Here is a 24848-nt window from a genome sequence, read left to right as displayed (position 1 = left end):
CCTTTTCTTGGACAGGCTATGTCAGCCTAGGCCTCCTGAACTAATCACTAGGAATTCAGTTGGTGCCTGTGGCATATTTCCTCTGGCTAGTCTGATTCCCCTCAAAAGTTTTGGAGCACCCTTCACTGCTCAAATGATTCCTGAGGATGGAATGCCTTGAACTCGGGAAACTGTATCATGCTCTTCCCCTGAGCTGAAATTGGGTGCCATAGTTGCTTTGGAAAGCTGGCGAGTAGGTTCATAGGAAGCACATGCCATGGAAAGGGTGCAGCTGAATCCATGTTGATCGTTTCGGGGGGATTTGAGACTGCAGGAGTTGAGGTCTTTGTACTACAGGATGAAGGGTAAGAGGCAGTATAACAAACGAGTATTAATTAGGAAGGTGAGACTTTAGTGTATGTTGTGTGTTGAGTGCTGTTATATGTTGTGGAAAAAACAAGGTGAACACCTTTAATAGAACACCTTTGACAATATTTTTTTTTAGCTGCTCGGCCATTACTACATAGTGTGGCCTCTCAGTTGGTTATAAGTGCTGTTGGGGCTCTACATCAGAAGATTCCTGGAACAAGAACATCCCAACCTTTGACAGGACCACAGAAATTTAATATCAAATCTACACCACTCTCTGCTGGGACAACAACAGTTGCTTCTGCTAGTACTGTGGCATCACTTGCTGTAACTGCATCTAACTCTTCACCATGTAATAAAGCTGTCTATTCCTCTGGCGCTGCTATAGCAAATGCTGTTGGAAAACCTGAAAATAGGACTGTATCAACTACAGCTACTAGGGCTCCAGTTAAAATAGCAAAATCACCTGGAATTGCTACATCAATTGCAAACATCACTTTTGTTAAGTCTGGAGTAGGCACATCACCAGTCAGTGTTCCAGTTTGTACAACATCTCTGTCTACAGTCTTAACCACAACTGCATCGATGGCCACAGTGACCGCACCAATGTCGTCAATCAGCTGTGTTGCTCCTGGACCTTCAGGAGTTCCCAAAAGTCCTTTCTCAAATCAAAAACCAGGTAAGATTTCTACTGATGACCAGTTCTTGTTTCACATACCTGCTGGTCCATGCACCTGTCACTTGAGAAGTCTGCTATGAGGGATAGGAGTATGTGACAAACATTTTGAATGAGTAAAGCCTTGCCTTAAAAAGCATTTCACTTATTTCAAAGTGGAAAATACCTCACATGAGTTTTCTCAACATTTCCCAAAATTTCAAATTTTTCAGTAAAAAGAAAAGGCTTCCAGTGGTGGTGGTGTTACAGTTCCTTTTCCAAATTTTCCTGGTTTTGTTGCCATCCCCACCCTCATATTTATACTCTGCACGGTGCAGTGGCTCCATTCTAGCTGTACTGGAAGTCTTTGATAGACAGATTGATGCAAAAAGACTTCCTTGAGGGTATGAACATTTTGGTTCAGAAGAAAGAAGGCTTTAGTCTATTAGCATAGATTTGCTTGTGTATAGAGAGAGAAGTACTGGGGAATATTTTTAACTGACTATTTGAAATAGGTTTGTATGCTCTCAAGCCCATGTTTGCTTTTGGAAAGTTGCCTCTAGCTGGGGAAGTAAGGAATAGTTGCTAGGAACAACAGCAGAAGCTTTATGATGTGCTTGTAAGCTTCTCAGAAACATCTGGCAGGCATCTATTGGAAACAACATGGGAATGGGTGGAATTTTGATCTCTTCCCATGGATGCGTCTGTGTTGTGCTTTATAAAATTGTCTGTAAATCTTGCTGTATAAATAAGACTTTGTTAGGAAGAGTGTTATTTTCTAATATGGCAGGTACTACAAGTCCTCCGGGATTGTCTCCTGGAGCAGAGAAACGTATGGGACCACAGCTGCTTTTGATTCCAGTACATCAAGGTTCTCCTACTTTGCGACCTCAGCAAAACATGCAAGTTGCCCAGGGGAAAAGAATGATTTTGCAGCCTCTAAGGAATCCTGGTGGTGTGAATCTCTACCGACATCCTAATGGGCAGATTATCCAGCTTGTTCCCCTGCATCAACTCCAACCTGCAGGACCTCAGCCCAATTTATCACCTGTAATATTCCGTAATCCAGGTACAGAATGCTGCAAATCTTATTTTTTTCTGAGATAGAGCAGTTAAATACTGTAAGAAACATAGTTTCATATCACTGTATATCTATTTTTTATGTACCTAAAAATAGTTTTTAAATTTTAATTACTATTCATATGCTGCTCTTTTAACACAAAATGTTTCTAGGGCAGGTCACAAATACAAGATTAAATACATCACAGCAACAGTAGTAGTAAAATCAGAGCAGCAGATACAAGCAGCATAAAATAAAAGTCCTGGTTAAATTAAGCAGTACATGTAGGCCATTTTAAAGACATCAGAGTTTGTGTCAGGCAAGCCTCCCTCAGGAGAGCATTCTAATAATTGGGCCAAAACCACTAAGAAGGCTTGTTGCACTCTAGGTCCACAGGACAACTGTAGTTAAAACTAAACTTCAATATAATATGACCGTATAGGGTTCTAGTGCTAATTCAGTCCTTCAGTATTAGCTAATACAGTGCTTGTTTTTCTTCTCCCCTGATGCTGCTGCTACTGCAATGCCAGGAAAAAAGCCAGAGTTCAGTTTGTCATGTGTTTGAATCCAGGCTCATGGTTTGTTTCTCTCCAAACAAACCATAAGTAATAAGCCAAAAACAAAACAAGTGTTTTTTCTTTAATAATGGAGCATGCACAGAATATTGTTACTTTCATCAGACAAAAACTAGTTAGTATGTGACAAGTTTTAGCAATAGTGTTTCTCACTTTGTTACAGGATCCGTTGTAGGAATCCGGTTGCCAAGCCCTTCTAAACCTCCTGAGGTATCTGTAGGTCAGTCCTCTGTGGTTCCATCAGTGACCCCAACCACAATGGCTACTTCAGTTCTGTCTGCAACTCCTACATTGTCTGGCCCTGCAACCACAAAGGCCACTTCTGTTTTGCCTGGTACCTCAACTACAGCAGCTGTTTCAGTATTATCTGGAATCCCAACCATCCAGGCCCCTTTAGTGTTATCTGTGCCTCCCATTTTGTCCACACCTTCTGCCCCTGAAGCACCTTCAGTTTTGTCTGTGTCTCCTACTGCTGGAGTTCCTTTAGGGTTGTCTGTAGCCCCATCTGTTACACCTATGCCCCCTGTTGCTGAAGCTTCTTCAGTTTTGCCTGTGCCCTCTATTGCTGAGGCCCTTTCTGCTTTGCCCATGCCCCCTTTCACCACAGCTACTTCAGTGTTACCCAGAACCCCTACCACTGAGGCCCTTTCAATGTTATCTGTGTCCCCTTCTGTTTCATTCACATCCTCTGTCACTGAAGCTCCTTCAATTTTGCATGAAACCTCTTCTACTATGCCCATGTCCCCTACCACCACAGCTACTTCACTGTTACCCAGAATCTCTACTAATGAGGCTCCTTTAATGTTATCTGCACCCCCTTCTGTTGTGTCTACATCATCTGCCATTGAAGTTCCTGCCACTGGTGCTTCTTTGAGGTTGTCCATGTCTCCTACTTCTGCCATGCTTCCTGCTGCTGAGGCCCCTTCTGCTTCAACTGTGGCTCCACCTATAAACCAGACATTGCAGGTGATTGGATCTGTGCCTGCACTTCCTATTTCATCTGCTCAGTCAGTGCCTGACATTCCTGCAGTACCTGTTCCTGTTCCACAGACTGGCAGTTTGACTTTGAGAATTTCTCCTTCAGGGGTGACTCAGACAACTCCAGTTTCTAAAATAATATCCAATACCAGTGGGCAACAAAATAATGCAGATAATCTATTATCTCTTCAGTCTGGCAGTTTTGCCTTGCTACAGTTTCCAGAGCAGAAGAATGTTCCAAGTTCCATTTTGAAACAAGTTGTATCCCTTGAGGTAAAGAACACATCTCGGAAAGATGAGTTCAGTGCAGTTAAGCCAGAAGTAAAGATGGCATACTTACAAGAGGTGGAGGCTATGGAGTCGGAAATCATAATGTCGATTTCCAAACCAGAAGAAAATAAGTTGCCAGAAAATCATTTAGAGCCCTCTTATGAAGAGATCACATGTGGCGAGAATGCTGTTACATCAGAGATAACCAAGGAGGATGCAGAAATCTTGGAAGAATTATCAAATGATAACCCCGTCCTTGAGCCTGAGATAACATCATCTGACCACTCCTTCATTAGTGGGAAAATAAAGTGTGGGGAAGATGAAGTGATGGAAGATGCCCCAAACGAAGTTTCATACAGTTCTGTGCCTGTTCCTGAGAATTGTAGTCAAACTGCAGTCCTCACACATAATACATTAAAAGAGCAGAAAGTCACACAGTTACAAAACTTAAATGACGACCAAACATACTCTGAACAAACACAAAGTCCAGCTACTGATTCAGGAATCGAACATAAACAGTTAAAAATAGATGAGGAAATGATTATTGAACAGTTTCAGAAACCTTGGAATAAACACAAGGTACACACCAGTTGTACAGAGAAAAAAATGAAATCATTTCCGAGTACCTGGGAAAATGAAGATCAGAAACTACTAGGGCAGAACTGGAAGGAAAGGGTTCACACTGTGACAACAGAGATGGATAGAGAAGAAGGAAACAAATACATGAATAGTGCTCTAGAATTATCATCTAAAAGAAATACTAGTTTCCACAGAGATAATTTAACTTTAAAAGATGACCTTGTTCCAGTTAGTAAAATATCCAGGCAATCAGATGCTTTGGAAAACAAAAATACCATGGGTGCTGATGCGCTTGTGGAGAAATTTGCTAAATATGAAGAACAGAATATCCTGAAAACCAGCTATCATAGAAAGGATTCTCTGCCCATTATTGATATTACCATGGATGATACAGAAAAAGATGAAAAAACCGATGATTCTGCAGATGAGATAGTTGATGAAGCATCTGGCTATCAAAGTGAAGATATAGTGAATATTGAAACACTGGTAAGTCCTTAAAATACAAACATGAGCCGTTGTGAAATTATTTTCGTAAGATAATACACCTGCTGGTTTTATATGGATTTTGCATGCAGCATATCCTCTTTCTCCTCTCACCATTTTGTACTATTCCTGGATAGTTTGTGATCACATGTATGTATTGATTTTCAGGTAAGTAAAAGTTTCAAGGAAGAGAGGAAACAGCTTCACCCACAGATAGTAATGTGAGGAGAGCGGAGCAGGTAGTAGAAAGGAAGAACAAAGATAAGAACAAGACAGAGTCCAACAGAGGTGTAATTATGGTTTTAAATCTTTGCTTTATAAAGGAGAAAATATTTCAGTAGCACAGAACAGAATTCTTGGCCAATTACACAAACATTAATAGGTTGCTTTTCAAAATGACTATTTTCTGTGGAAAAATAGTCACTTTTTATGTACATTATTGATTTTGTTTTAATTTTGAGTTGCATGACTGAGCAAATTGTCCATTTCAAAAACAAAGTTACAGCAGTAGCAGTGGATTTCTTATTTGATGGATGATTGAGACCTTTGGTTTTCCCAGATAATGTCTTAGGGACTTAGACCATAAGATGTAGTGAGCTTCCATGTACATGATGGAACAAAATGTCTTTAAAAATGCAGCAGTGAAAGCTTAATGTAGTTGCTGTAAAAACTACTGATATCTTAAATCCATTTTTCTATAATTATACCCAAACATCTTTTTATTGGTATTTTTAATTGGTTTCTTCCCCTACTATTAACTTCCTTTTATTTCAGGATAAGCTCTTTCTGAGTTTCATTTTGATTTATTTGTATTTTAAGTATCAAATTGTTTTCGATTGTCATACAATATTTCAGATGAATCTGGGAGGAAGGCCGGGATATAAATTTAATCAATTAATTAGGTTAAAATTATACACTGATGGATTCTGCCTTTTCAGTGGTTCACAGCTTAGCCAGCAATCCAATACACAGTTACGTGGGAGAAGGTCCCATTGAACCCAATGGAGCTTGCTTCTGAGTAGACATGTATTGGATTGCAGCCTTAATTGTTTGGATATCAATGTTATATTTACCTTACTTTTTAAAAAACTGACTTAATTTTAACAGTATGTGCAATAGGAGATAAATTGCTGTGAATTATATCATCATGTCTTAAAGATGTAGGGTTTTTTAATACTCTTCATTTTAAAAGGATCTAGGTTATCTTACTGGAAATTCTCTGCACCATCTTCACTGTCTTGTCACTCTGTTATAGAATGAAAGTGAATCCAGTGAAGCAGAGGATAATGTGGACATTGAGACTGTGGAGGAACTTACAGAGAAAATTAATATTGCTCGCCTGAAAGCTACAGCTGCCCATGTCCTATTGTCCAAACAATTGTAAGCACTTTCAATATATATAGTATTTTTACAATCAGTTCTGTAGTTTTAGATCATTAAAAATGTCAGGATCCTGACTGACCCAGGACCCTTGGAGAGACCTCTTTTGGAGGAAGAGGCTTGCGGCCTCACTGAGCACCCTGATGTCACTGAAGACATGGAAAACCCATACTAGGCGCATCACTGAGTTCCCAGTTTTCCCCCATTGTCCTCAGGAGCTCATGCTACAAGGGTGTCATTTGGAGGAAGACAAAGATTTTCGTTAGTGGTGTTCTGCCCGTCATCAAAAGACTCAGTTGTAGACGTGTCTGTGGTTTTTTCTCTTTTTATTAAAATTACAGATACATCAAAAGCAGTACGCCTCATTAACCTAACTACTCTTGCTAGGAACTTCAGCCCTAAGCTAACACTGAGTAAGCATGCTAAGTAAGCACTAAGACATTGACTCAGCACTGAGTCGTCATCCCCCCCAGTTCCCTTAAGTAGGCTTGGATCTCGTGCACACACTCAAGCTCCTCAACTCAGTCTGTTGAATTTCCCGCTTCTCGTGCCTCTGAGCGCGGGGGTGAAGGTGGTTTGATGTCGGCTTCTGACTCTGACTGAGGAGGACTGCTAACTGACAGTGTGGGCAAGGGAAGCAGGGCAGCGCTTGGTTGGGGAATATCTGGCGTGCGAGGTCGATTCTCTGGTGGCGGCACTTCCACAGGGGGGTCAGGAGCTGAGGGGGCTGAGCTGTCCAAGACGGGGGCTGGGGCACCCTGTGAGTTTCTCCTGCTATCTGCCCCCTCCCCAAATTCCCAGTCCTCATCCTCATCCTGTTTCACTCTCATCTATCCACCCCATCCCTGCTTGGCTTATGACAAATAGGGACCTATTCCTTGAGGGACAAGCAGTTACCCTCTTACATTGAGGATACTCCTCCAAGGGGCAAGGATATCCTGGTAACGAGTAATTCATTCATTAGGAATATAGATAGCTGGGTTTGTGATGGGTAGGCAGACTTCAGCCTCCTTGCACAATGTCTCAGATTGTCTAGGTAGCCTGGTACATAGTGCTGGGAAGGAGCCAGTGATGCATGTTGGCACCAATGATGTGGGGAAATGTAGCGATGCAGTTCTGGAAGCAAAGTAGGAACAGCAGGAGCAAATAGGACTCCAGTCCAGAGATTTAGTATGCAGGCATTAGCTGTGTGAATTTGGAGGTATACAAAGGTCTTCTTCCAAACCAGATTATTTGTGCACTGACCATCTGTTTGGGGGTGGTAAGAGAGACACATTTGGCTTTTAATCCCAACAGGTGATCAGCACTGTCAGGCTGACAGCATCAGCAATCCATTCAGCAGGTATAGTTCTGATCCAGCATGGTATATTACATAAGCAGCTTCAGGTGCTAGATGCAGGATTTTTACCTCATATCAGCTTATGCATGTGCAAGCCTGTTTCTGCAAATTGATTACTCTTGTTGGATCTGGTTACAAGTGTTCTGGCTTAGTAATTCAAATGTAACATTTGTTTGGTGATGTTTTTACTGTCTGAGTAGTAAATGTATTCAAGGCTTGGTGAAAAGCAGGATATGTATTCCAATTTTGTCCACCATGGTAACTCTGATTTATTTTGAACTCCTCTAAAGAATTTGAGTTTGCGATTAAACTGATATTCAGTTTAAAACGGATGGCAGGAATTAAATTTGGGTTTATAAGAGAGATGTGAAGCTTGTGGAAATATAGCGTCATCCTCATGAAGTTTCCGATTTAAGCTGGGAAGGCTTTGTAACATTTTACATGTCTATTTTTCATTATACATATTAATCTTCAGATAAACCAGACAAGAAACCCACATAACTAAAACAACAACCCTTTCTGTCTTCCAGGCACCTAGTCCATGACCATTCTAGTAAGAAGATCGCCAAGACTCCAAAGGTAGATACTTGCTTTTTTTTGCTTTGTGATGCATGTTATCAGTCCAAAGGCTTGCAAGTTAATGTTTGCGTTTCTCTAAGGGTGGAACAAGATGTGCCACTGGTTGGTACCTAAAATGTAAAGCCCATATCATGCCCCCTCCATATTTAACATGACTTATTAGTGCTCGTTTCTTCACCAGTGATGCCTCTAATGTGGAGTATGAGTGGTGACATGCAGGGATATACAGGAGAGTTCTATATGGGGATGCCATTTTTAGCAGCATCTGGTTCTGCCCTAAAGTATAGGTGGCCAACCTGGTTGTGAGATATTTGGAACAGGGGAAAAGAAGGTCCACAGGTCTGGCTATTGCAGAGAAGTCTGCATTTCTACCTGCCTCTCCTTGATTGCACTGGTCACTGCTTCCTGGCTTAGTAGAGTAAAAAGATGAAAGACTTCCAGGTGCAATAAACGAGATATTAATACATCTAATTTCTAGTAGCTGGATTCCCCCTATTTTTTGCCTGCCTGACAGTGTTCTTATCCCTGTTATAGTGGTTGGTCTTAGTAGATTGAGAGCCAGTGTGGTGTAGTGGTTAAGGTGTTGGACTATGACCTGGGAGACCAGGGCTCGAAATCAGGTGGGTTGCATATATACTAGACTTCCACTTCACATACCTTGGACTTGACTTGTGACCACCACTGCTAAGGGCATTCCTCATACATGCTGTAGTCCAGGATTGATAACACTCATTGTTCCATTTGAGACTCAGTAGCTTTTGCTCTGGTTCATGCATGGCTCCTTCATTTTCCATATAGCATCTCCAAAGTCTCCTTAAGTTCCACCTCTTAAGAGGCCTGTTTAGTTTTGTTGAAAAGCTGGACCGTGTACCAGGTTTATGGCAGAATAGTTACAATCTTACAGGTCACTGTTTTGGTTGCATGTCTTTGTTTTGAATTGCTCACAAGAGGAGTTGTGTTTTTACTTTTACTTTTCAACAGCAATCTGAAATCTCAAACAGAAAGTCAAAGAATGAGGAAGAAGCCTTTTCTAATTACCGTGAGACTCACACAGCAAATGAACGTCGCCGTCGTAAGGAAATGAGGGGACTCTTTGAAAAACTGAAGGCTACTTTAGGATTGCAGAGTCTCCCTAAAGTTTCCAAGTGCTTCATCCTCAAACAAGTCAGTATTTTATGGCTTAGCACACATGGAGGGAGACAGTAGGACCTTCTTTCTTTGTTTTTACGCACACACATACACCTGGAATCGTCTTAGAAGAGGCATTCCATTCTGTGGGTTGAATGCAGGGGGAGATGCATTTTCTAAGATGGTAGTTCATAGGTGTTTAGTAATTGTTGTAAAACTAGCTATAATTTTTCAGATCTTCCCAGTTAATCAGACACATTTTTAATTGGTCAAAAGGTTTTGAGTAATTAAATGGATTAATCAACAAAACACTGCATTCCTACTTATTACACATTGTTACTTATTACACATTGGAAATTCAAAGACATGCAAACTGTGAAAAACCCCTAAAGTGCCTGATATGTGTCTGCCTCAAGCAAAAATGGAAGACTTTGTGCAAATGTATCTTGATTCTTTTTCGTAGCACCTTTGGTAAAAAAAAAAAAAAAAAGGCAGCAAAACAGCTGCAATTTATCATTAACACTTGGGACTTGCCTTGCCTTTTTTGTGGAGTGTTTTTCCCCTCTAAAACACTCTTAAAGACCTATCACCAGAATGTAGCAGAAACAGTTTGCCAACGTTTAACTTTTTTGCAAGTTCCTCTCCCCCCCCCCCCCAGTGCTTTAGAAGTAGAAAGGAAGAGAAGCTGTCATTTTTTTTTAGGTATATTCCGTAAGAATCTAAAAATGAGTCCTTTGTCCTTTTTCAGGCCTTTGAAGAGATCCAGGGGTTAACAGATCAAGCAGATAAACTCTCAGGTCAGAAAAACTTGCTGACGCGCAAGCAGGACACCTTGATTCGTAAAGTATCTGCACTTTCAGGTGAGATGACATTAAAGAGGAAGTGGTAAAACCTGAAGAGAACCCCCAGAATGGGGGGCAGGCACTGGGATTGTTCCAAGAGGTTGATAATGTGGGGGAACAGTCCACATACGCATATGAGGGCTAATTTTTCAAGAAGATACTAAGATTCCCAGCTTTTTGACTTCACAGAAATTAAACTCCAAGAGATGTAGGAGTATGTGGATACATCAGAAACGCTGTAGATTATGTACTATGAAATACTGCATGTGAACCCCCTTTGTTTAAGTTTTGGGAGCATGCTGAATATGACAGGGAACCTGACTACTCCTTTCCTTTATAGGCAAGACGCAGGAAGTAGTCTTGAAGAAGTTAGAATACATTTATGCAAAACAGAAAGCAGTTGAAGCACAAAAAAAGAAGCAGGAGGAGCAAACAGAACCTATGAAGAAAGCTAATACTGTAGAATCAGCTATTCCTACAGTGGAAGACAATCCCTCTCCTCTCTTCAAAGAGATGAAACCAACAACCTTGTCCAACAAGCGTACAAAACCACTGATACTTTCCAGGAAAGGAAGCCGTGACCTAGGTAGGCTAAATAAAGTAGCTGAACGTTACACAAAAGAAAATCTAAGCCATAGGGCATTCTTGTGAACATTGTATCTGCACGTTTTATATATACTCTACTGTATTACCCATGGTACAACATTTGTTATTAAAATAAAAGTAAGGTGATTTATAAGTCAGAAGGCATAAGTGTAGAAAAACATGTAATTGTCACATAACTCTAGCATAGTTTAGCATATTTTATTTATTTATTTCATTAAACTTATAGACCGTCCCATAGCCGAAGCTCTGTGGGCGGTTAACAAGAACAAAAACAACATAAAAAACACAATAGCATATAACACATTAAAATGCAATTAAAATACAGAATATTAAATTAAAACAGTTCCAATATATACATACAAACCATGATTAAGATGGTTAAAATGATTAAAATGTCTAAACTATTACTTTGTTACTTCCATGTTGCTTTAATGTTTTCTGCAGAATTCATTTGTTTTCATACTTGCTGCTAAAAATTGCAGTGTACCCTTAAATCTGTTAGTATGGAAAATAGTTTACATTTTTGAATACCAAGAGGTTGATCAGTTAAGTAAATATTGAGAGACACAATGTTCCTTCGCTTGTACACACACATCTCTGTGCTTTTTTTTATTTCACTTGCTTATAGGGGACACATTCTCTCCCATGACATTAACTAATGCTAGCCTAGTAATGACTACAAATGGCCAGGTCCTTGCATTCAAGAATCCCCTGGTACAAAGAGAGGTGACTGCCTTGCCTTCCACGCTCCTCCAAGCTGAACTCAAATCAGAAGCTGACAGCAGTAAAGGGACAACACAGCCAGGTAAAATCACAGAATGACAGAAAACTCAAAACTGGATTGGAGCCTATAAAAGCTGACAGTCTTCATAAAACTGAAAAGTGTTCTCTCTTAGACTGTCCCAATTTCCAGTCAATATATTTAAGATATATATATTTTTATCTGTTCCTTAGACAATTGATTTTTACTGAAAAACAGCAAGAAGAAACAAAAAGCACTCTTGTGGGTGGTACCTATTAAACTTTAAAATATGTCATTAGATGAGATGAACATTTTATTTCATCTGACACCATGTGTTACAGTTTATCATAGTCACTATTCTCCTGTCATGTAAGATGCTATCAGGTGGGACTTGAGCTCCACATTGTGGTTGAAGGCAAAATAGCACTGTTCGATTTCTCGTGAATCCTCTAGCTTCCCCTTAGCGTCAGAAAGCCAGTTCTATTTGTCTTCACAGTTTTTGTTTGCTTACCTCACACACACTGCTCCCTGTCTTGGTTCCTGCTTCTTTCAGGCTTGTATTTTGTGTGTGTTTGGTAGCTAGTCTTGTATTTTTATATGTTACTAACAAAACACAAATCCCAGTTACCATCTTGTCCTTTCGTTCTGCCTCAACCCCTTCCCGTTAAGCTGTCCATGCTATTAAGCCATGCTACAGGGGTTTATGACCCGACCCAGCCCAAGCCACAATACAATGGTATTCAGTCCCTGCTTCCCGCCTCACAGAGCTGCGATACAGCTGTATCGGCCAAGCCGCAAGACAGCTGTATTTAGCCTCCCGCCTGGCAACAGCAGCAGTCACTTACTGCGATGTGGAGCGCTAAAGAAAAATTGGTCACATTGTCTAGAAAGTCCTGGCCACTACTGCCCTTACCTTACTGAACAGCACCTCTGAATGAGATAGGAACTGCAGTGAGAAGCCAGGCAGCTAGCTCCATCCCCTCTTCCAGTAGGCTAGAAGTGTGTTTTGGCGGCTTCTTTATTAATAAGGGGGGCTCCGATTACATCTGCAGTGTCCTTCACCCCAACACTCTAACTTTCCCCACGATGTCCCTGCGGAGTCGAGGAGACCCAGGCAATAGGCCCATGTTTTCGCTGCAGCAACAGTCAGCTCAAAATGGAGGATGCAAGGAAGGAGGAGGGGGAGAAGGCTTTTTGGCAGGAAGTGATATAAAACGCCAAGGAAGGCGCTGCTTACTGAGAGATCAGGAGTAGTTGTCAGAGGATGAAGAGGAACAACATAGAAGGGAGCTGGCAGCAGTTTTTTCCTCAAGCTCATCGACTGAGACATTTGTAGGCTTTGGGGACTCTACCTTACCAAATGTCACACAGCCAGCACAGACGATGAGACCAACTGAAACACAGCCAGTACCTGTACAGGCTATGAGGCCAACTGAAGCACCGCAGGTACAGGCTATGATCCCTATGAACCCTCCTCTCAGCCATCCTTTGTGCTCAGGAAATTTACAGATTCCTTAGCCAGTTCAGTTACACCTTGCTCCTGAGATGCTATTACAATTAAAGGATAGTTTGTTGTCCTCATCCACACTGTCTCCGTGGATCAAAGCTTGTATTGTCTTGACTTACACCCATCAAAATCTGCAGCTGCCAGCTAAGATCATAGCACATTCCACTAGGGTAGCAGCCACCTTGGCAGCTTTTTCCCTCAATGGTCCCCTTCACGAGGTGTGTAGAGCAGCCACATGGGCTTCTCCCAATACGTTCATTAAACATTACAAAGTCAATAGGTATGCTTTGGCTGAGGCAGCCTTTGGGGGATGAGTCCTGCAGCACATTCTTCCAAAATTATAGGCAGCCCATCATTTCTTTCCCACCCTTTATGGGTCAGCTTGCGTATGTCTCATCTGAGAGCATCGTACATGCATGGGGGAAGAGACCTTTGGTCTTACCGTAAAATGGTCTTCTACTTGCATGTAAAGATGCTCTCAGGACCCTCCCTGGGCTGCATATCTCTGGGACGTTATACATGTTCAGGTTCTTCCTGTATTCTTTCTCTTTTTAGCAAAGAGTGTCGTTTGTTGTCTGTTCTTTGCATGCACTGTTAGTTCTTTTCCTTACGTATCGCTTGTCATGTAAGAACTGGCTTTCTAAGGCTAAGGGGAAGCTAGAAAATTCAAGAGAAATCGAACAGTGCTATTTTGCTTTGACCACAAGGTGGAGCTCAAGGCCCACCTGAGACCATCTTTACATGCACATAGAAGAACGCTTTATGGTAAGACCAAAGGTCTCTTCTGTTTAACTTTATTTTTCTTGATAGTGTGTGTGAAAGTTAATTCATTGTTTCCCCCTTGATATAAGGTATTGCTTCTGTGATGATTCAGTTGACTGGCTCGGCAGTACCAGTGGAAGTGAAAGGCATCCTCCCTAACTCTACAGTTCCCATTACCTTGTCTGCTGTGCCTAGTAGCTCTAGCTCTCCAGTTGTAGAAACCGCTCCAGAGCTCATTTCAGGTAATTTTACATTAATGTCTGTATAGTGCCTAGTAAATTTTAGCACTTTATAAATGAAAGAATAATATCAATAACTTGTAACACATAGAAAGAAGATGTAGGTATTTTCCTAATTTTTTATTCATAGAAGTATTTATTTATAACCCTCTAACAAAACATCAAGGAGGTGTACAGCAGCATTAAAAAAACCCTTTAAAAGCAGTACAGAACAATTATTAAAATGATGGGCTGCTCAATAAATTTTTAAGCAAGTGCATAGGTCTGCCAGTATGTAATAAAGTCTTGAGGTACCCCAAGAGCTACTTTGGTACTTTCTAACTTTGTAAATGATCTAGAGTTAGGGGTGAGCAGTGACATGGCAAGGTTTGCAAATAACACCAAAGTATTCAGGGTGGTGAAAACCCAAAGGGACTACAAACAGTTTCAAAAGGATCTCTTCAAACTGAATGAGTAGGCCACAAAATTACAAATGAGAGTAATTGTAAATCAGAATGGTAGAGTTGGAAGGGGCATATACAGCCATCGAGTCCAACCTTCTACTCAGTGCAGGAATTCAGCTTAAAACATATCTGACAGATGGCTGTCCAGCTGTCTCTTGAATGCCTCCAGTGTTGGAGAGCCCACCACCTTCCTAGGTAATTGGTTCTATTGTTGTAGCACTCTGTTAGGAAGTTTTTCCTGATGTTTAGCCAAAATCTGGCTTCCTGTAACTTGAGCCCGTTCTTCGGTGTCCTGCACTCTGGGATGACGATGAAGAGATCTTGGCCCCCCTTTGTGTGACAAACTTTCAAGTACGTGAAGAGTACTGTTGGATCTCCCCTCAGTCTTCTCTTTTTAAGGTTAAACTTGTCCACTTCTTTCAGGCGCTCCTCATAGGGCTTTGTTTCCAGTCCCTTGATAATTCTTGTTGCTCTCCTCTGAACCTGCTCCAGTTTGTCCTTTTTAAAGTGTGGTGTCCAGAAATGGACACAGTACTCAAGATGAGGCCTAGCTATTGCTGAATAGAAGGGAACTAGTACTTGATGCGATTTGGAAACTATACTTCTGTTAATGCAACCTAAAATAACATCTACCTTTTTTGTAGCCACATTGCATTATTGGCTCATATTCCACTTGCGATCAACAATTCCAAGATTGTTCTCACATGTAATATTACTGAGCCAAATATCCCCCATCTTATAACTGTGCACTTGGTTTCTTTTTCCTAGCTGTAGAACTTTGCAACTACCACTGTTAAGTTTCGTTCTGTTGTTTTCAGCCCAATGCTCAGCCTATCAAGATCACTTTGAATTTTGTTTCGGTCCTCCAGGGTATTAGCTATCCCTCCCAATTTTGTATCATCTGCAAATTTCATAAGCGTTGTCTGCACCTCCTCATCCAAGTCATTAATAAAATTGTTGAAGAGCATGTGACGTCCTTCCCCTGGCACCACCTGTGAGGCTCTCACTCGTGGCTACCAGCAGTCAGGATCGTCGTGTTTATTTTTACCTCTCACCGCACTAGCACAGATCACAAAAGATCCCCCTGCTAGGCCACACTACCCAATACTCTGTATCCCTTATAGCCTATAGACTGTGCCTTAGTCTCTGCCAGGCTATTTCGATACCTTGTGTCTATGGGTATAGGTAATTCCCAACCCCCCCCCCCCCCCGCAGCCTCTTGCACTGAAGCTTACAGCCCTGGGTTTCTCTATGGAACTGGATAGAATATCTCTTCCTCTGCCGCTGCCACCATTCGATACAATTACTGTTCAGCCTTGGTTACTCTGCCATCCCCCCTGGATTGTGTATCCCAGCTGAAGAATCAGGCTTTTAGTAAACCAAGAAATATTTATTAAGCATTAGAAATAACAAGATTACTTAAGACTTTGTTGACAAACGTATGGTTTCATATATGTTCTCTTATGTAATTTACTTCTTAATAATTGCCTCAGAACTCCTATTTCACTCTCTCAACAGCCACCTTATACTCTCCACACCAACCTCTCCAACACACCAACAACACACCACCAAAACACCACCTCGATTCAACTGTCATCCTCTCCATTTATACTCCCAGCCATTCAAACACTCAGCCAATCATCCAGCATTCTACAGCCCATGTACTCCCCCTCCTCACTCACTCCACTTACCATATGTCTTATATTATACCTGCACTTACCATATTTACATTACAAATCAGGAACATCACAGAGCACTGTGTCCAGGACCGAGCCCTGCAGTACCCCACTCGTTACCTCCCCCCAGTTTGAGAAGGAATCATTAATCAACACCCTTGGAGTACAATTCTGTAGCCAACTATGGATCCACCTGATACAGTAGGGCCCCGCTTCCCGGTGCTCCACTTCCCGGCGTTCCGCTAATGCGGCGGCTTTCCTTCCCTCTTTAAAAGCCAATTTTGCGGCATTTTTGCGCGACTCGCCCCATCAAAGTCAATGGGGTTCCGCCTTACGGCGATTTCCGCTTTACAGCAGGGGTCCAGAATGGAACCCGCCGTATAAGCGGGGCCCTACTGTAGTTGTTCTATCCAGCCCACATTTAGCTAGCTTGCTAATCAGAATGTCATGGGGCATTTGGTCAAAAGCTTTGCTGAAGTCAAAATATATTATGTCCACGGCATTCCCACAGTCTTCCTGGGAGGTTACTCGATAAAAAAAAAGAAAAGGTTAGTCTAGCAGGATTCATTCTTGACAAATCCATGTTGGCTTGTAGTAATCACTGCATTGTTTTCAAGGTACCTACAGATTGGCCACTTAATAATCTGCTGCAGAATTTTCTCAGGGATTGATGTCAAGCTGACTTGCCTATAGTTCCCAGGTTCCTCCTTTTTGCCCTTTTTGAATATAAGGACAACATTAGCCATCCTCCAGTCATCCGGCACTTCACCCATCCTCCACGATTTCGCAAAGATAATAGACAGTGGTTCTGAGAGTTCTTCAGCCATTTCCTTCTATACTCTAGGATGCAGTTCATCAGGCCCTGGAGATTTGAACTCATTCAAAGTAATTAGGTATTCCCTGACCATTTGTCTTATCAATCTCAAGTTGCAATTCTGCCCCTTTGATTTGTACTACACATTTCCCAGGAAGGTCATTAGACCCTCTTTTGGGAGGAGACTGAACCAAATTAGGAATTGAGCACTTCCGCCTTTTCTTTGTCATCTGTTACCATTTTGCCATCCTCATTGAGTACCTATACCACCATTTCTTTTCTCTGTCTTTTACTATGGATGTACATGCAGAAACCTTTTTTGTTGCTTTAGCATCCCTCACTAACCTCAGCTCATTCCAGCTTTAGGCCTCCTCATGCCATCCTTGCAATTCTGTGCTACCTGTCTTCCTTTGTGATCTGGCCTTCCTTCCACTTCCTCTATGTGCCCTTCTTTGTTTTCAGGTCATCTCTAAACTTGTTATGAAGCCACATTGGCTTCTGCTGCTGCCTTCCCCCTTTTTCCTTGTTGGAATTGTTTGCAATTGTGCCTTTAAGTTATCTCCAACACAAGTCAGGGATTTCTTGGAGGGGGCCATGTTTGGCAGAATTTGTCTCCCAACAGATATCAGGGTAATTGAAGTCCCCCGTTACTACTACATCATGCCTCCTCTAAACATTGGCAATTCGATTTTCAAACGTTTCATTCCTATCTTGTCCTTAATTGAGTGGTCGGTAGTATACTCCAACTGCTTTGTTCCTTTTATTCCTTGCCCCATTTATTTTAATCCAGATACTCTCGGGTTACCAAGTTCATCCTCCTGTATAGGGATATATATTTTTAACATATAGTGCAACTCCGCCTCCTTTTCCATTCCTTTTGTTCTTTTTGAACAAGTAATATCCTTGTTCTGGGAGTCCAGTCATGAGAGTCATCCCAACCAAGTTTCAGTTATACCTTTCAAGACATATTTACCATCCTGTATTAAGAGTTCAAGTTTGTCCTGTTTGTTTCCCATGCTTTGGGCATTAGTATGCAGACATCGAAGACCATGTGATTTGCCATCTGGCTTCCTCCCTACATTTTTATGAAGAGTATTATTGAGCCCCATTAGACCCATTTTCTCAGTTCCTGCTACTGTGCACAAGCCTTTATCAGTTGTTACCTCCAAGTTTACTTCTCCCTCACCTATAAGATTCAGTTTAAAGCCCTCCTGATGAAATTCTCCATGCTGTAGCCAAACACACTCTTCCCAGTCCTTGTGAGGCGAAACCCATCACTTGCCAGCAGTCTGTCTTCCAGGAAGTGTAGCCTGTGATCCCAGAATCCACATCTCTCATGTCGGCACCACCTTCCTAGCCAGTCATTTTTCTTTCCCTTTCTACTTCTCTTCTAAGTACCAGAAGAATGGATGAGAAAACTATCTGGGCCTCAAAGTCCTTGAGTTTCCTTTCTAGAGCTTCGAAGTCTGACATAATTTCTTTGCAGCTGTGCTTGGCAGTATCATTCGTTTCCACATGAATGAGAAGAAAGGGATATGTGTCAGTGAGCTTTAGGAATGTGGGCAACCCTTCTGTCACATCTCTAATCTGACCTCCAGGGAGATAGTATACCTGCTGAGTCTGTGGTCTTCTCGGCATATTTCCCATATGCAATAGGAAGTCTCTAAATACTACTACTCTTCTATTCTTATTGTGGCATGTGGTTTCATCGCCTCTGGTTGACTGAGCTTCAGCCGCTCACTCGCTGTCCCATGAGGTCTCTTGTAATTCATCCTCTGCAGGCTGTCCTGCAGTCTCATCTTTAAATGCCTGAAAGTGGTTCCATAGTTCCACTGGTCCAGACTGTTTTCTAGCTCTTCTGCTCCTGTCACCCTTTTCCATGTAAAGGTTCCTCCATTTCTTTGTTCCTCTCCTCAGTGCTCTTCTCTTCTGCTTCACCTTGCTGTTGTTCTTCCATATCCTGTACTTCGCTGCTGTTGTTCCAGCGTTCTGTCTAAGAAGTCTTCATCTTCCCTTATATTCTTGAGCGGTGGCCACCTGCTGCTGTAGACGTCTCACTTTTTCTTCCAACAGCGCAACCAGATTGCACTTCTCGCACGTATATGCCATCTTGTCCTCAGGCAAGAAAACAAACATTGCACACACTTTATAACTGTGAAGTGATGGAATTTTATTTATTTATTTTATTTATTGCACTTGTATACCGCCCCATAGCCGAAGCTCTCTGGGCGGTTTACAGCAATCAAAAACATTAAAACAAATATACAATTTAAAACACATATTGTATATTTGTTTTAATGTTTTTGATTTTGGGCATATAATTCTTAATTTCACAATACGCTGATAGCCACTGTCAGTTCAGGCTCTAACTAGGAAGGAGATCTTAGGGTTGTGGTGGGTACCTCAAAGAAAGGTCAAACCAGTGTGCAGTAACTTAAAAAGGTGAATTCTATGGCCACCTTTGAAAATATTTTTAATAGTTCTGGACAAGGAGCAAAAAAGACCAATCAAAATGTTCAAGAGCCTGGAGCAACTTCATTTCATGAAAAACTTAACACGTTTGAGGATTTTTAGTTTTTTAAAAAAGGACATGATAGAGGTTTTATAAATTATGCATGATGTGGAAAAAATAGACAGGTTTTCTTCCTCATAATACCAGAACTCAGGTTCATCCAAAGAAATCGTTTAGTTATAGATTCAGGCAAGCAAAATAATATTTATCCTGAAAACAAAGTGATTTTTTTTTAAAAAAAATTGCAGTGGAAAAAATGCTGGTTAGATACTTAGGTGTCTGGATATATCTAGATTTAAATATATCAAGAGAATATAATTGTAAACCGATAACAACTTTAATCAATGGAAGAAGTTTATGTTATACTGGCTAGGTTGAATTTCCTCAATGATGACAGTACTTCCAGAAATTCTGTTCTTATTAGCATCCTTTCCATTAGAAATGGAGCAGAATATCTTAGCAAAATGGCAGAAGAATAAATACATTCATATGGAATAATAAACCATCCAGAACTGTGCTAGCAAACTTGTGCCAGAAAATGAATGGAGGAAGTTTGGGAGTATACATTATTACCCTTTATTACACTACAATAAAATCATCATCAATAATAACTTGGTACAATACTGATAATTCACTATTAGAAGAACAATAACTATATGGGCAACAATTCTGGGAACTGCTGTGGTACAAATCTAAATAACGTTTGAATACCAAACTTGTTAATATAAACAAAAGCAACTTTAAAAATCTGGAATAGACTATCATATATGATTGCTCAGGATTCTCACCTATTTCTTCTTTGTTAATAAGAGAATTTGGTGGTATGGACCTACAGTATATGTTACTATCAATCCTGTGGGTTAGGGAGAAATGCTTTGTTTCTTGAAGTGGTTTGACAGTGGAATCTGATTTTTTATAATCAACTGGTCATTAGATGTTATCAATTTAGACCACCAGTTTTTAGTTTCTCCAGTTATGACACTTATTGAGCAAATAATGTCCAAATACGGGTGATCCAGATATCTGACTGCATTTTAAAACCTTCTCTACAATTGCACCTCAGAAGTCAATTAGTAAAATTTATAGAATGCTCTCTGAAATTGATTTAACTCAACTAAAAGCTTCTTACAAAAAGAAACGGGACAAGGATTTGAACAGTTTCAATCTTTCTGTGCAAGAAATGGAATGGAAATAGCTTTTTGATACAGTACTAAGATTGCTGATACGTACTAACCAGAAAGAGTTTTTTAAACCTATATTTCAATGGTATCTTATACCATATAAGCTCAGTAAAATATATCACACTGATAGCTTTTGTTGGAGATGTAGAAAACCAAGGGTAGATTATCTCCGTATTTTAGGTGGATTATAAGATAATAGCTAAATTCTGGAAGTCTGTATTTAACTAATATTGGAGATGACATGATACCTAGAAATCCTAAAGCCGTCTTGCTGTGTTACGCTAAAATCCGAAATTGAGATAACAGACTTGCAACTAGTGACAAGTTTATTAACCGTTGCAAAGACTTGCATTGCAAAATTGTGGTGAAATAAGAGTGCTCCAACTACATTTGAATGGTTGAAAAAAGTTTGAAGAGTTGCTTTAATAACTAAAATAATCAACCAAAGAAGAACACTAACCAACTTACATGCAGATTGGTTTATTGAAAGCTGAGCCTTCATAAATTATTGGAATGAGAGAGTAGAAGAAAACATTCCCCCTTATAATTTATTTGATATAATTTATTCTCTAGGTTTGATCTTTTTTTTATATGATTTATCTAGCCTGTTAAGACATGTTCCTAAATATTTAATAGAAAATTTAAAAATAAAAGCAGTTTAGACACATTCATGGAGGATAAGTCTATTGGTGTCTCTTGGTCATGGGTGTACCACTGAACCAATTGCTGGGAAGCAATGTCAGGAGAGGGCTATTGTCTTCCTGCCCTGCTTATGCACTTCTCCAGTGTATCTACTTATTGTGGGAAACGGGAAGCTTGGCAGGATTAACCTTTGGGCTGCACTTGTATTCTTCAAATTCTGAAATTGGGTATGTTCTAGTGAAGAGGAACAGTTACATTTGTCATTTCCATCTGTTCCAAAAGATTTTAGAAGGAGGGGGGTATTAACATTATCTTCCCCGCTTATATTGATAAAGCAGCAGTGAGGCTTAAGGTACAGAAGGAAGCTTTAGAGGGGACACGGTTCCGTTGCAGAGCACCTGCTTTGCATGATCAGATTCCTTCTACATCTAGAAGTGACAGGTGGCTGAATCATACCAGTCAGGTATTCAGTAGAATGTGGCTATGGATACATTGCTGTCAGAACAAACAAAATACAGGAAATGTGTAGGGTTTTAATTCTTGATCATGCAAGGACTCATCCATCACTTTTTGCAGTTGATCTGTTGAAGTGATTTATATTTGGAGAAGCAGATTAGGACAGGAGCAACTTCTAGTTCCTGTCATCAGTGTTCTAACAGATCTTTCTTTGTATTGGCTTACAGAAAACGAAGACTCATTCATGATGCCAAGGATAGTAAATGTGACATCACTGGCCACTAAAGACGATACAAATTTAAACTTGGATATAAATACAAATTCTTATGTTACCCTGGATACTGATTCCCAGACATCTGAGCCTTCCTTGCAAGTACTATCGCAGGATACAACCAATCTTCAGTCTGAAGAAAAAGCAGAACCTTCTTCTGCAAAAAAAAGTGATGCTACTGGAACTGTGCATGATTTTCTTCATGAAAAAGAGAGTTTTCCACAGATACTAAATGTCTCCAGTTTGACGGGTTCCCCAGAATCCTTTGCAACAAAACTCTGCATTGAGGAGTTAGCCAGAAATCAAGCAAGGTTAAAACAGAGGGACAAGGGAGGTGATGGACAAAAGTCAAAGGTTTCAGCATTTCAAAAGCTGCAAGTTAATGAACCCAAGGACTCTGGGATTGAAATGGAGCTGCAAAAAGTAGCTTCTGCAATCCATGAACCAGCACTGGATGCAAGTGATTTAATGGACATAGAGGAGAATGATGACACAGATGAAACTCTCACCTCACTTCTGAATGAAATTGCATTTCTCAATCAGCAGTTGAATGATGATGCCTCAGACATATCGGAACTTCCCAACTCCCTAAGCTCTGGCTTTTCTCTAGGAGATCTGGAAAGTCGCAAGGAATCCACCACTGCAGAAGGCTCTCCCTTTCAGTTTGGTGTAATGGGTGGGAGCTTTAAGGATCTTTCTGTAGTTCAAGACAGCAGTGATTCCATAGCTCCGCTCTTGCTTCATTTGGATGATGATGATCTACCTGATGATAACAAGAACTCAGGAGAGCTTTCATCTGAATCTGATGCTTTAAAAATCATGCTAGGCTCTGACCCAAATCCTGATTGTTCAACAGTCAAGGACCCAAATCCTGATTGCTCAGCAGTAAAAAGTGGTGGAAGTGGAAAAAACATGCAGTCTCTGGCAAAGGCAAGAAGTGTGTCACCTCCCATTCTACAGATGAAAACTAACCTAGAAGCTGGCAAAACTGACATAGCATGGAGGCCCATGCCCAAACTGGCACCACTTGGATTAAAAGCTGCTAACTTACCATTAGAGGCAGAAGGACAGAACACCAAGGTGATGCCTTCATTGGCACCTGTTGCTGCAAAGGAAATAAAAACTGCACAGCCAGTGACTAGTCCAAGTCAAGAGAGTAAAGTGTTGATCACATTAGCACCTGTTACTGCAGAATCAAAATAGTATTGTAGCTTTACCTTCAGATGCTTTTTGGTAATTATTTCTGATTTTTCAGAGACTTTGATAATTAATCTGAACTTTGATTATGGTACACTTCCAATGTCTAGATTCTTGCATTACATGTGCATGTATTATATATAACCAGTGTGCAAGTAATATATGAGGTTGGTTGGTACCAGATAACAATAAATCAAGAGGAAGAGACTAGCCAGATAAAGTATGCCTTTTTCTGACAGTCACAGGAAGCATCCCTTTTAAACACCTGAAAACATTTTTAGCATTTCAAAAAAATATTCAGGTCTCTGAATTTTAACACATTTATTAATTCAAAGAGCTCACACTAAAGCATTTGAGACCCAAGATGTATTTTTCTCATATGTCTCTTAATTGAATAGTTGGGGAACTTCACTTTTAAGCTAGTAAGTGTGAAAGGGTTTCATACTATAAAATGATCTTATATTTTTGTACACAGGCATTTTTGTAAATATGTAAAATAATGACATTTCCTATCTATGAAAAAATTCATGGTTGTTTCCATTGATTGTAAATAAGAATTAAGAATTTGTGGCATCTGAGTGCTTCAAACAGGTCAATCACTGTCAAATTTGAGAATTGCTGCATTTTTCTTGTCTGGCATAATTGTATTAAGCAATGTAAATTTTTGTTCTTGCTATCCCTGCAGAAAGTAGTAAGGCTTCCCACTCCTTGTGGCTGTTGCATATTTGAAGCTTCTGTCTCCTCTAGGGTTGAGACAGCTGGTGAGAGGCAGTGTTTTGCATAAATGTAGAAAGCATATCGGTTCCAGTTTGCCCTATACCAAGCATCCTATAATATCTATGAAGTCCTGTTCTCTCTCCATCCATGTGCAAGTTGGCTATACTGGGATGGAATTACACATGATGGGCAGTTTCATGATTCTTGTGACTTTTGCTTTGTTTTATATATGATATAGCCACTGAGATGGCAATTTGTAGTAAAAAAAAATTGCAGGGAAACAAGGATTCCCCCTCTGGCCTGGTGCTGTTTTTCATAGAAAATCACAACCAAATGCTTTTACCTGTACTAAGAAATAGTACAGAAAAGTAAGAAAAATATGCTCAAATATTTTCCTTAAAGGGGCTAAAAGCAGTTTGGGGTAGGGTAGAGGATACAGGAGGAGGAAGAGTTAAGATGTACTCTTCCTCCATGCCAGACGTCCACTTCAAAATATAGACTGAGTGGTTGCATTGTATTAAAGGCTTTCAGAAGTACCTGTAATATGTGATTCCAACCTCAGTGGGTTTATGTGCTTTAAATTTTACTTGCTTCATAGGTTTGTGAAGTAAAACATCTTTTCTGAAAATGTGATGGAGTTAACAGTTCAGTCTCTTTGGTAGTCTTCTACACATTGTCTGTTTAGCTTCAGTTTTTATAAATTCTCATCTCTTCCATGCTTTATGGTGTTCATTCAGTGCCTTAGGATTTGAAAGGAACCTAGCATCTTAATTTTAACCTACTTGGTTAAAAGCTAATCCAGTGCTTCCCCCGTGGTTCCTGGAGGGCATTCAGATTCTCAGGATGGTGCCTCCCCCTGGCGTGACA

At 40.5% G+C, this 24848-nt stretch overlaps 1 protein-coding gene across 7 annotated transcripts in view; it reads left to right on the top strand.

Moving 5' to 3' along the window:
• MGA (MAX dimerization protein MGA) overlaps nt 1–23278 on the top strand; it is an 89056-nt gene extending 65778 nt beyond the window's left edge. For all 7 annotated transcript variants that reach the window (XM_061611361.1, XM_061611359.1, XM_061611360.1 and 4 more), the window contains 11 exons: nt 485–1027; nt 1794–2072; nt 2802–4951; nt 6204–6328; nt 8198–8246; nt 9228–9410; nt 10123–10234; nt 10557–10802; nt 11451–11627; nt 13923–14075; nt 22024–23278. In XM_061611361.1, the coding sequence (XP_061467345.1) occupies nt 485–1027; nt 1794–2072; nt 2802–4951; nt 6204–6328; nt 8198–8246; nt 9228–9410; nt 10123–10234; nt 10557–10802; nt 11451–11627; nt 13923–14075; nt 22024–23270 (5264 nt within the window). In that variant the 3' untranslated portion in view covers nt 23271–23278. The remainder of the gene's footprint in view (nt 1–484; nt 1028–1793; nt 2073–2801; nt 4952–6203; nt 6329–8197; nt 8247–9227; nt 9411–10122; nt 10235–10556; nt 10803–11450; nt 11628–13922; nt 14076–22023) is intronic.
• Nucleotides 23279–24848: the final 1570 nt, after the last annotated feature.

The sequence above is a fragment of the Rhineura floridana genome, chromosome 2 (genome assembly GCF_030035675.1).
Source record: "Rhineura floridana isolate rRhiFlo1 chromosome 2, rRhiFlo1.hap2, whole genome shotgun sequence".
Lineage (NCBI taxonomy): Eukaryota > Metazoa > Chordata > Lepidosauria > Squamata > Rhineuridae > Rhineura > Rhineura floridana.
This window is presented reverse-complemented; position numbering and strand designations above follow the sequence as displayed.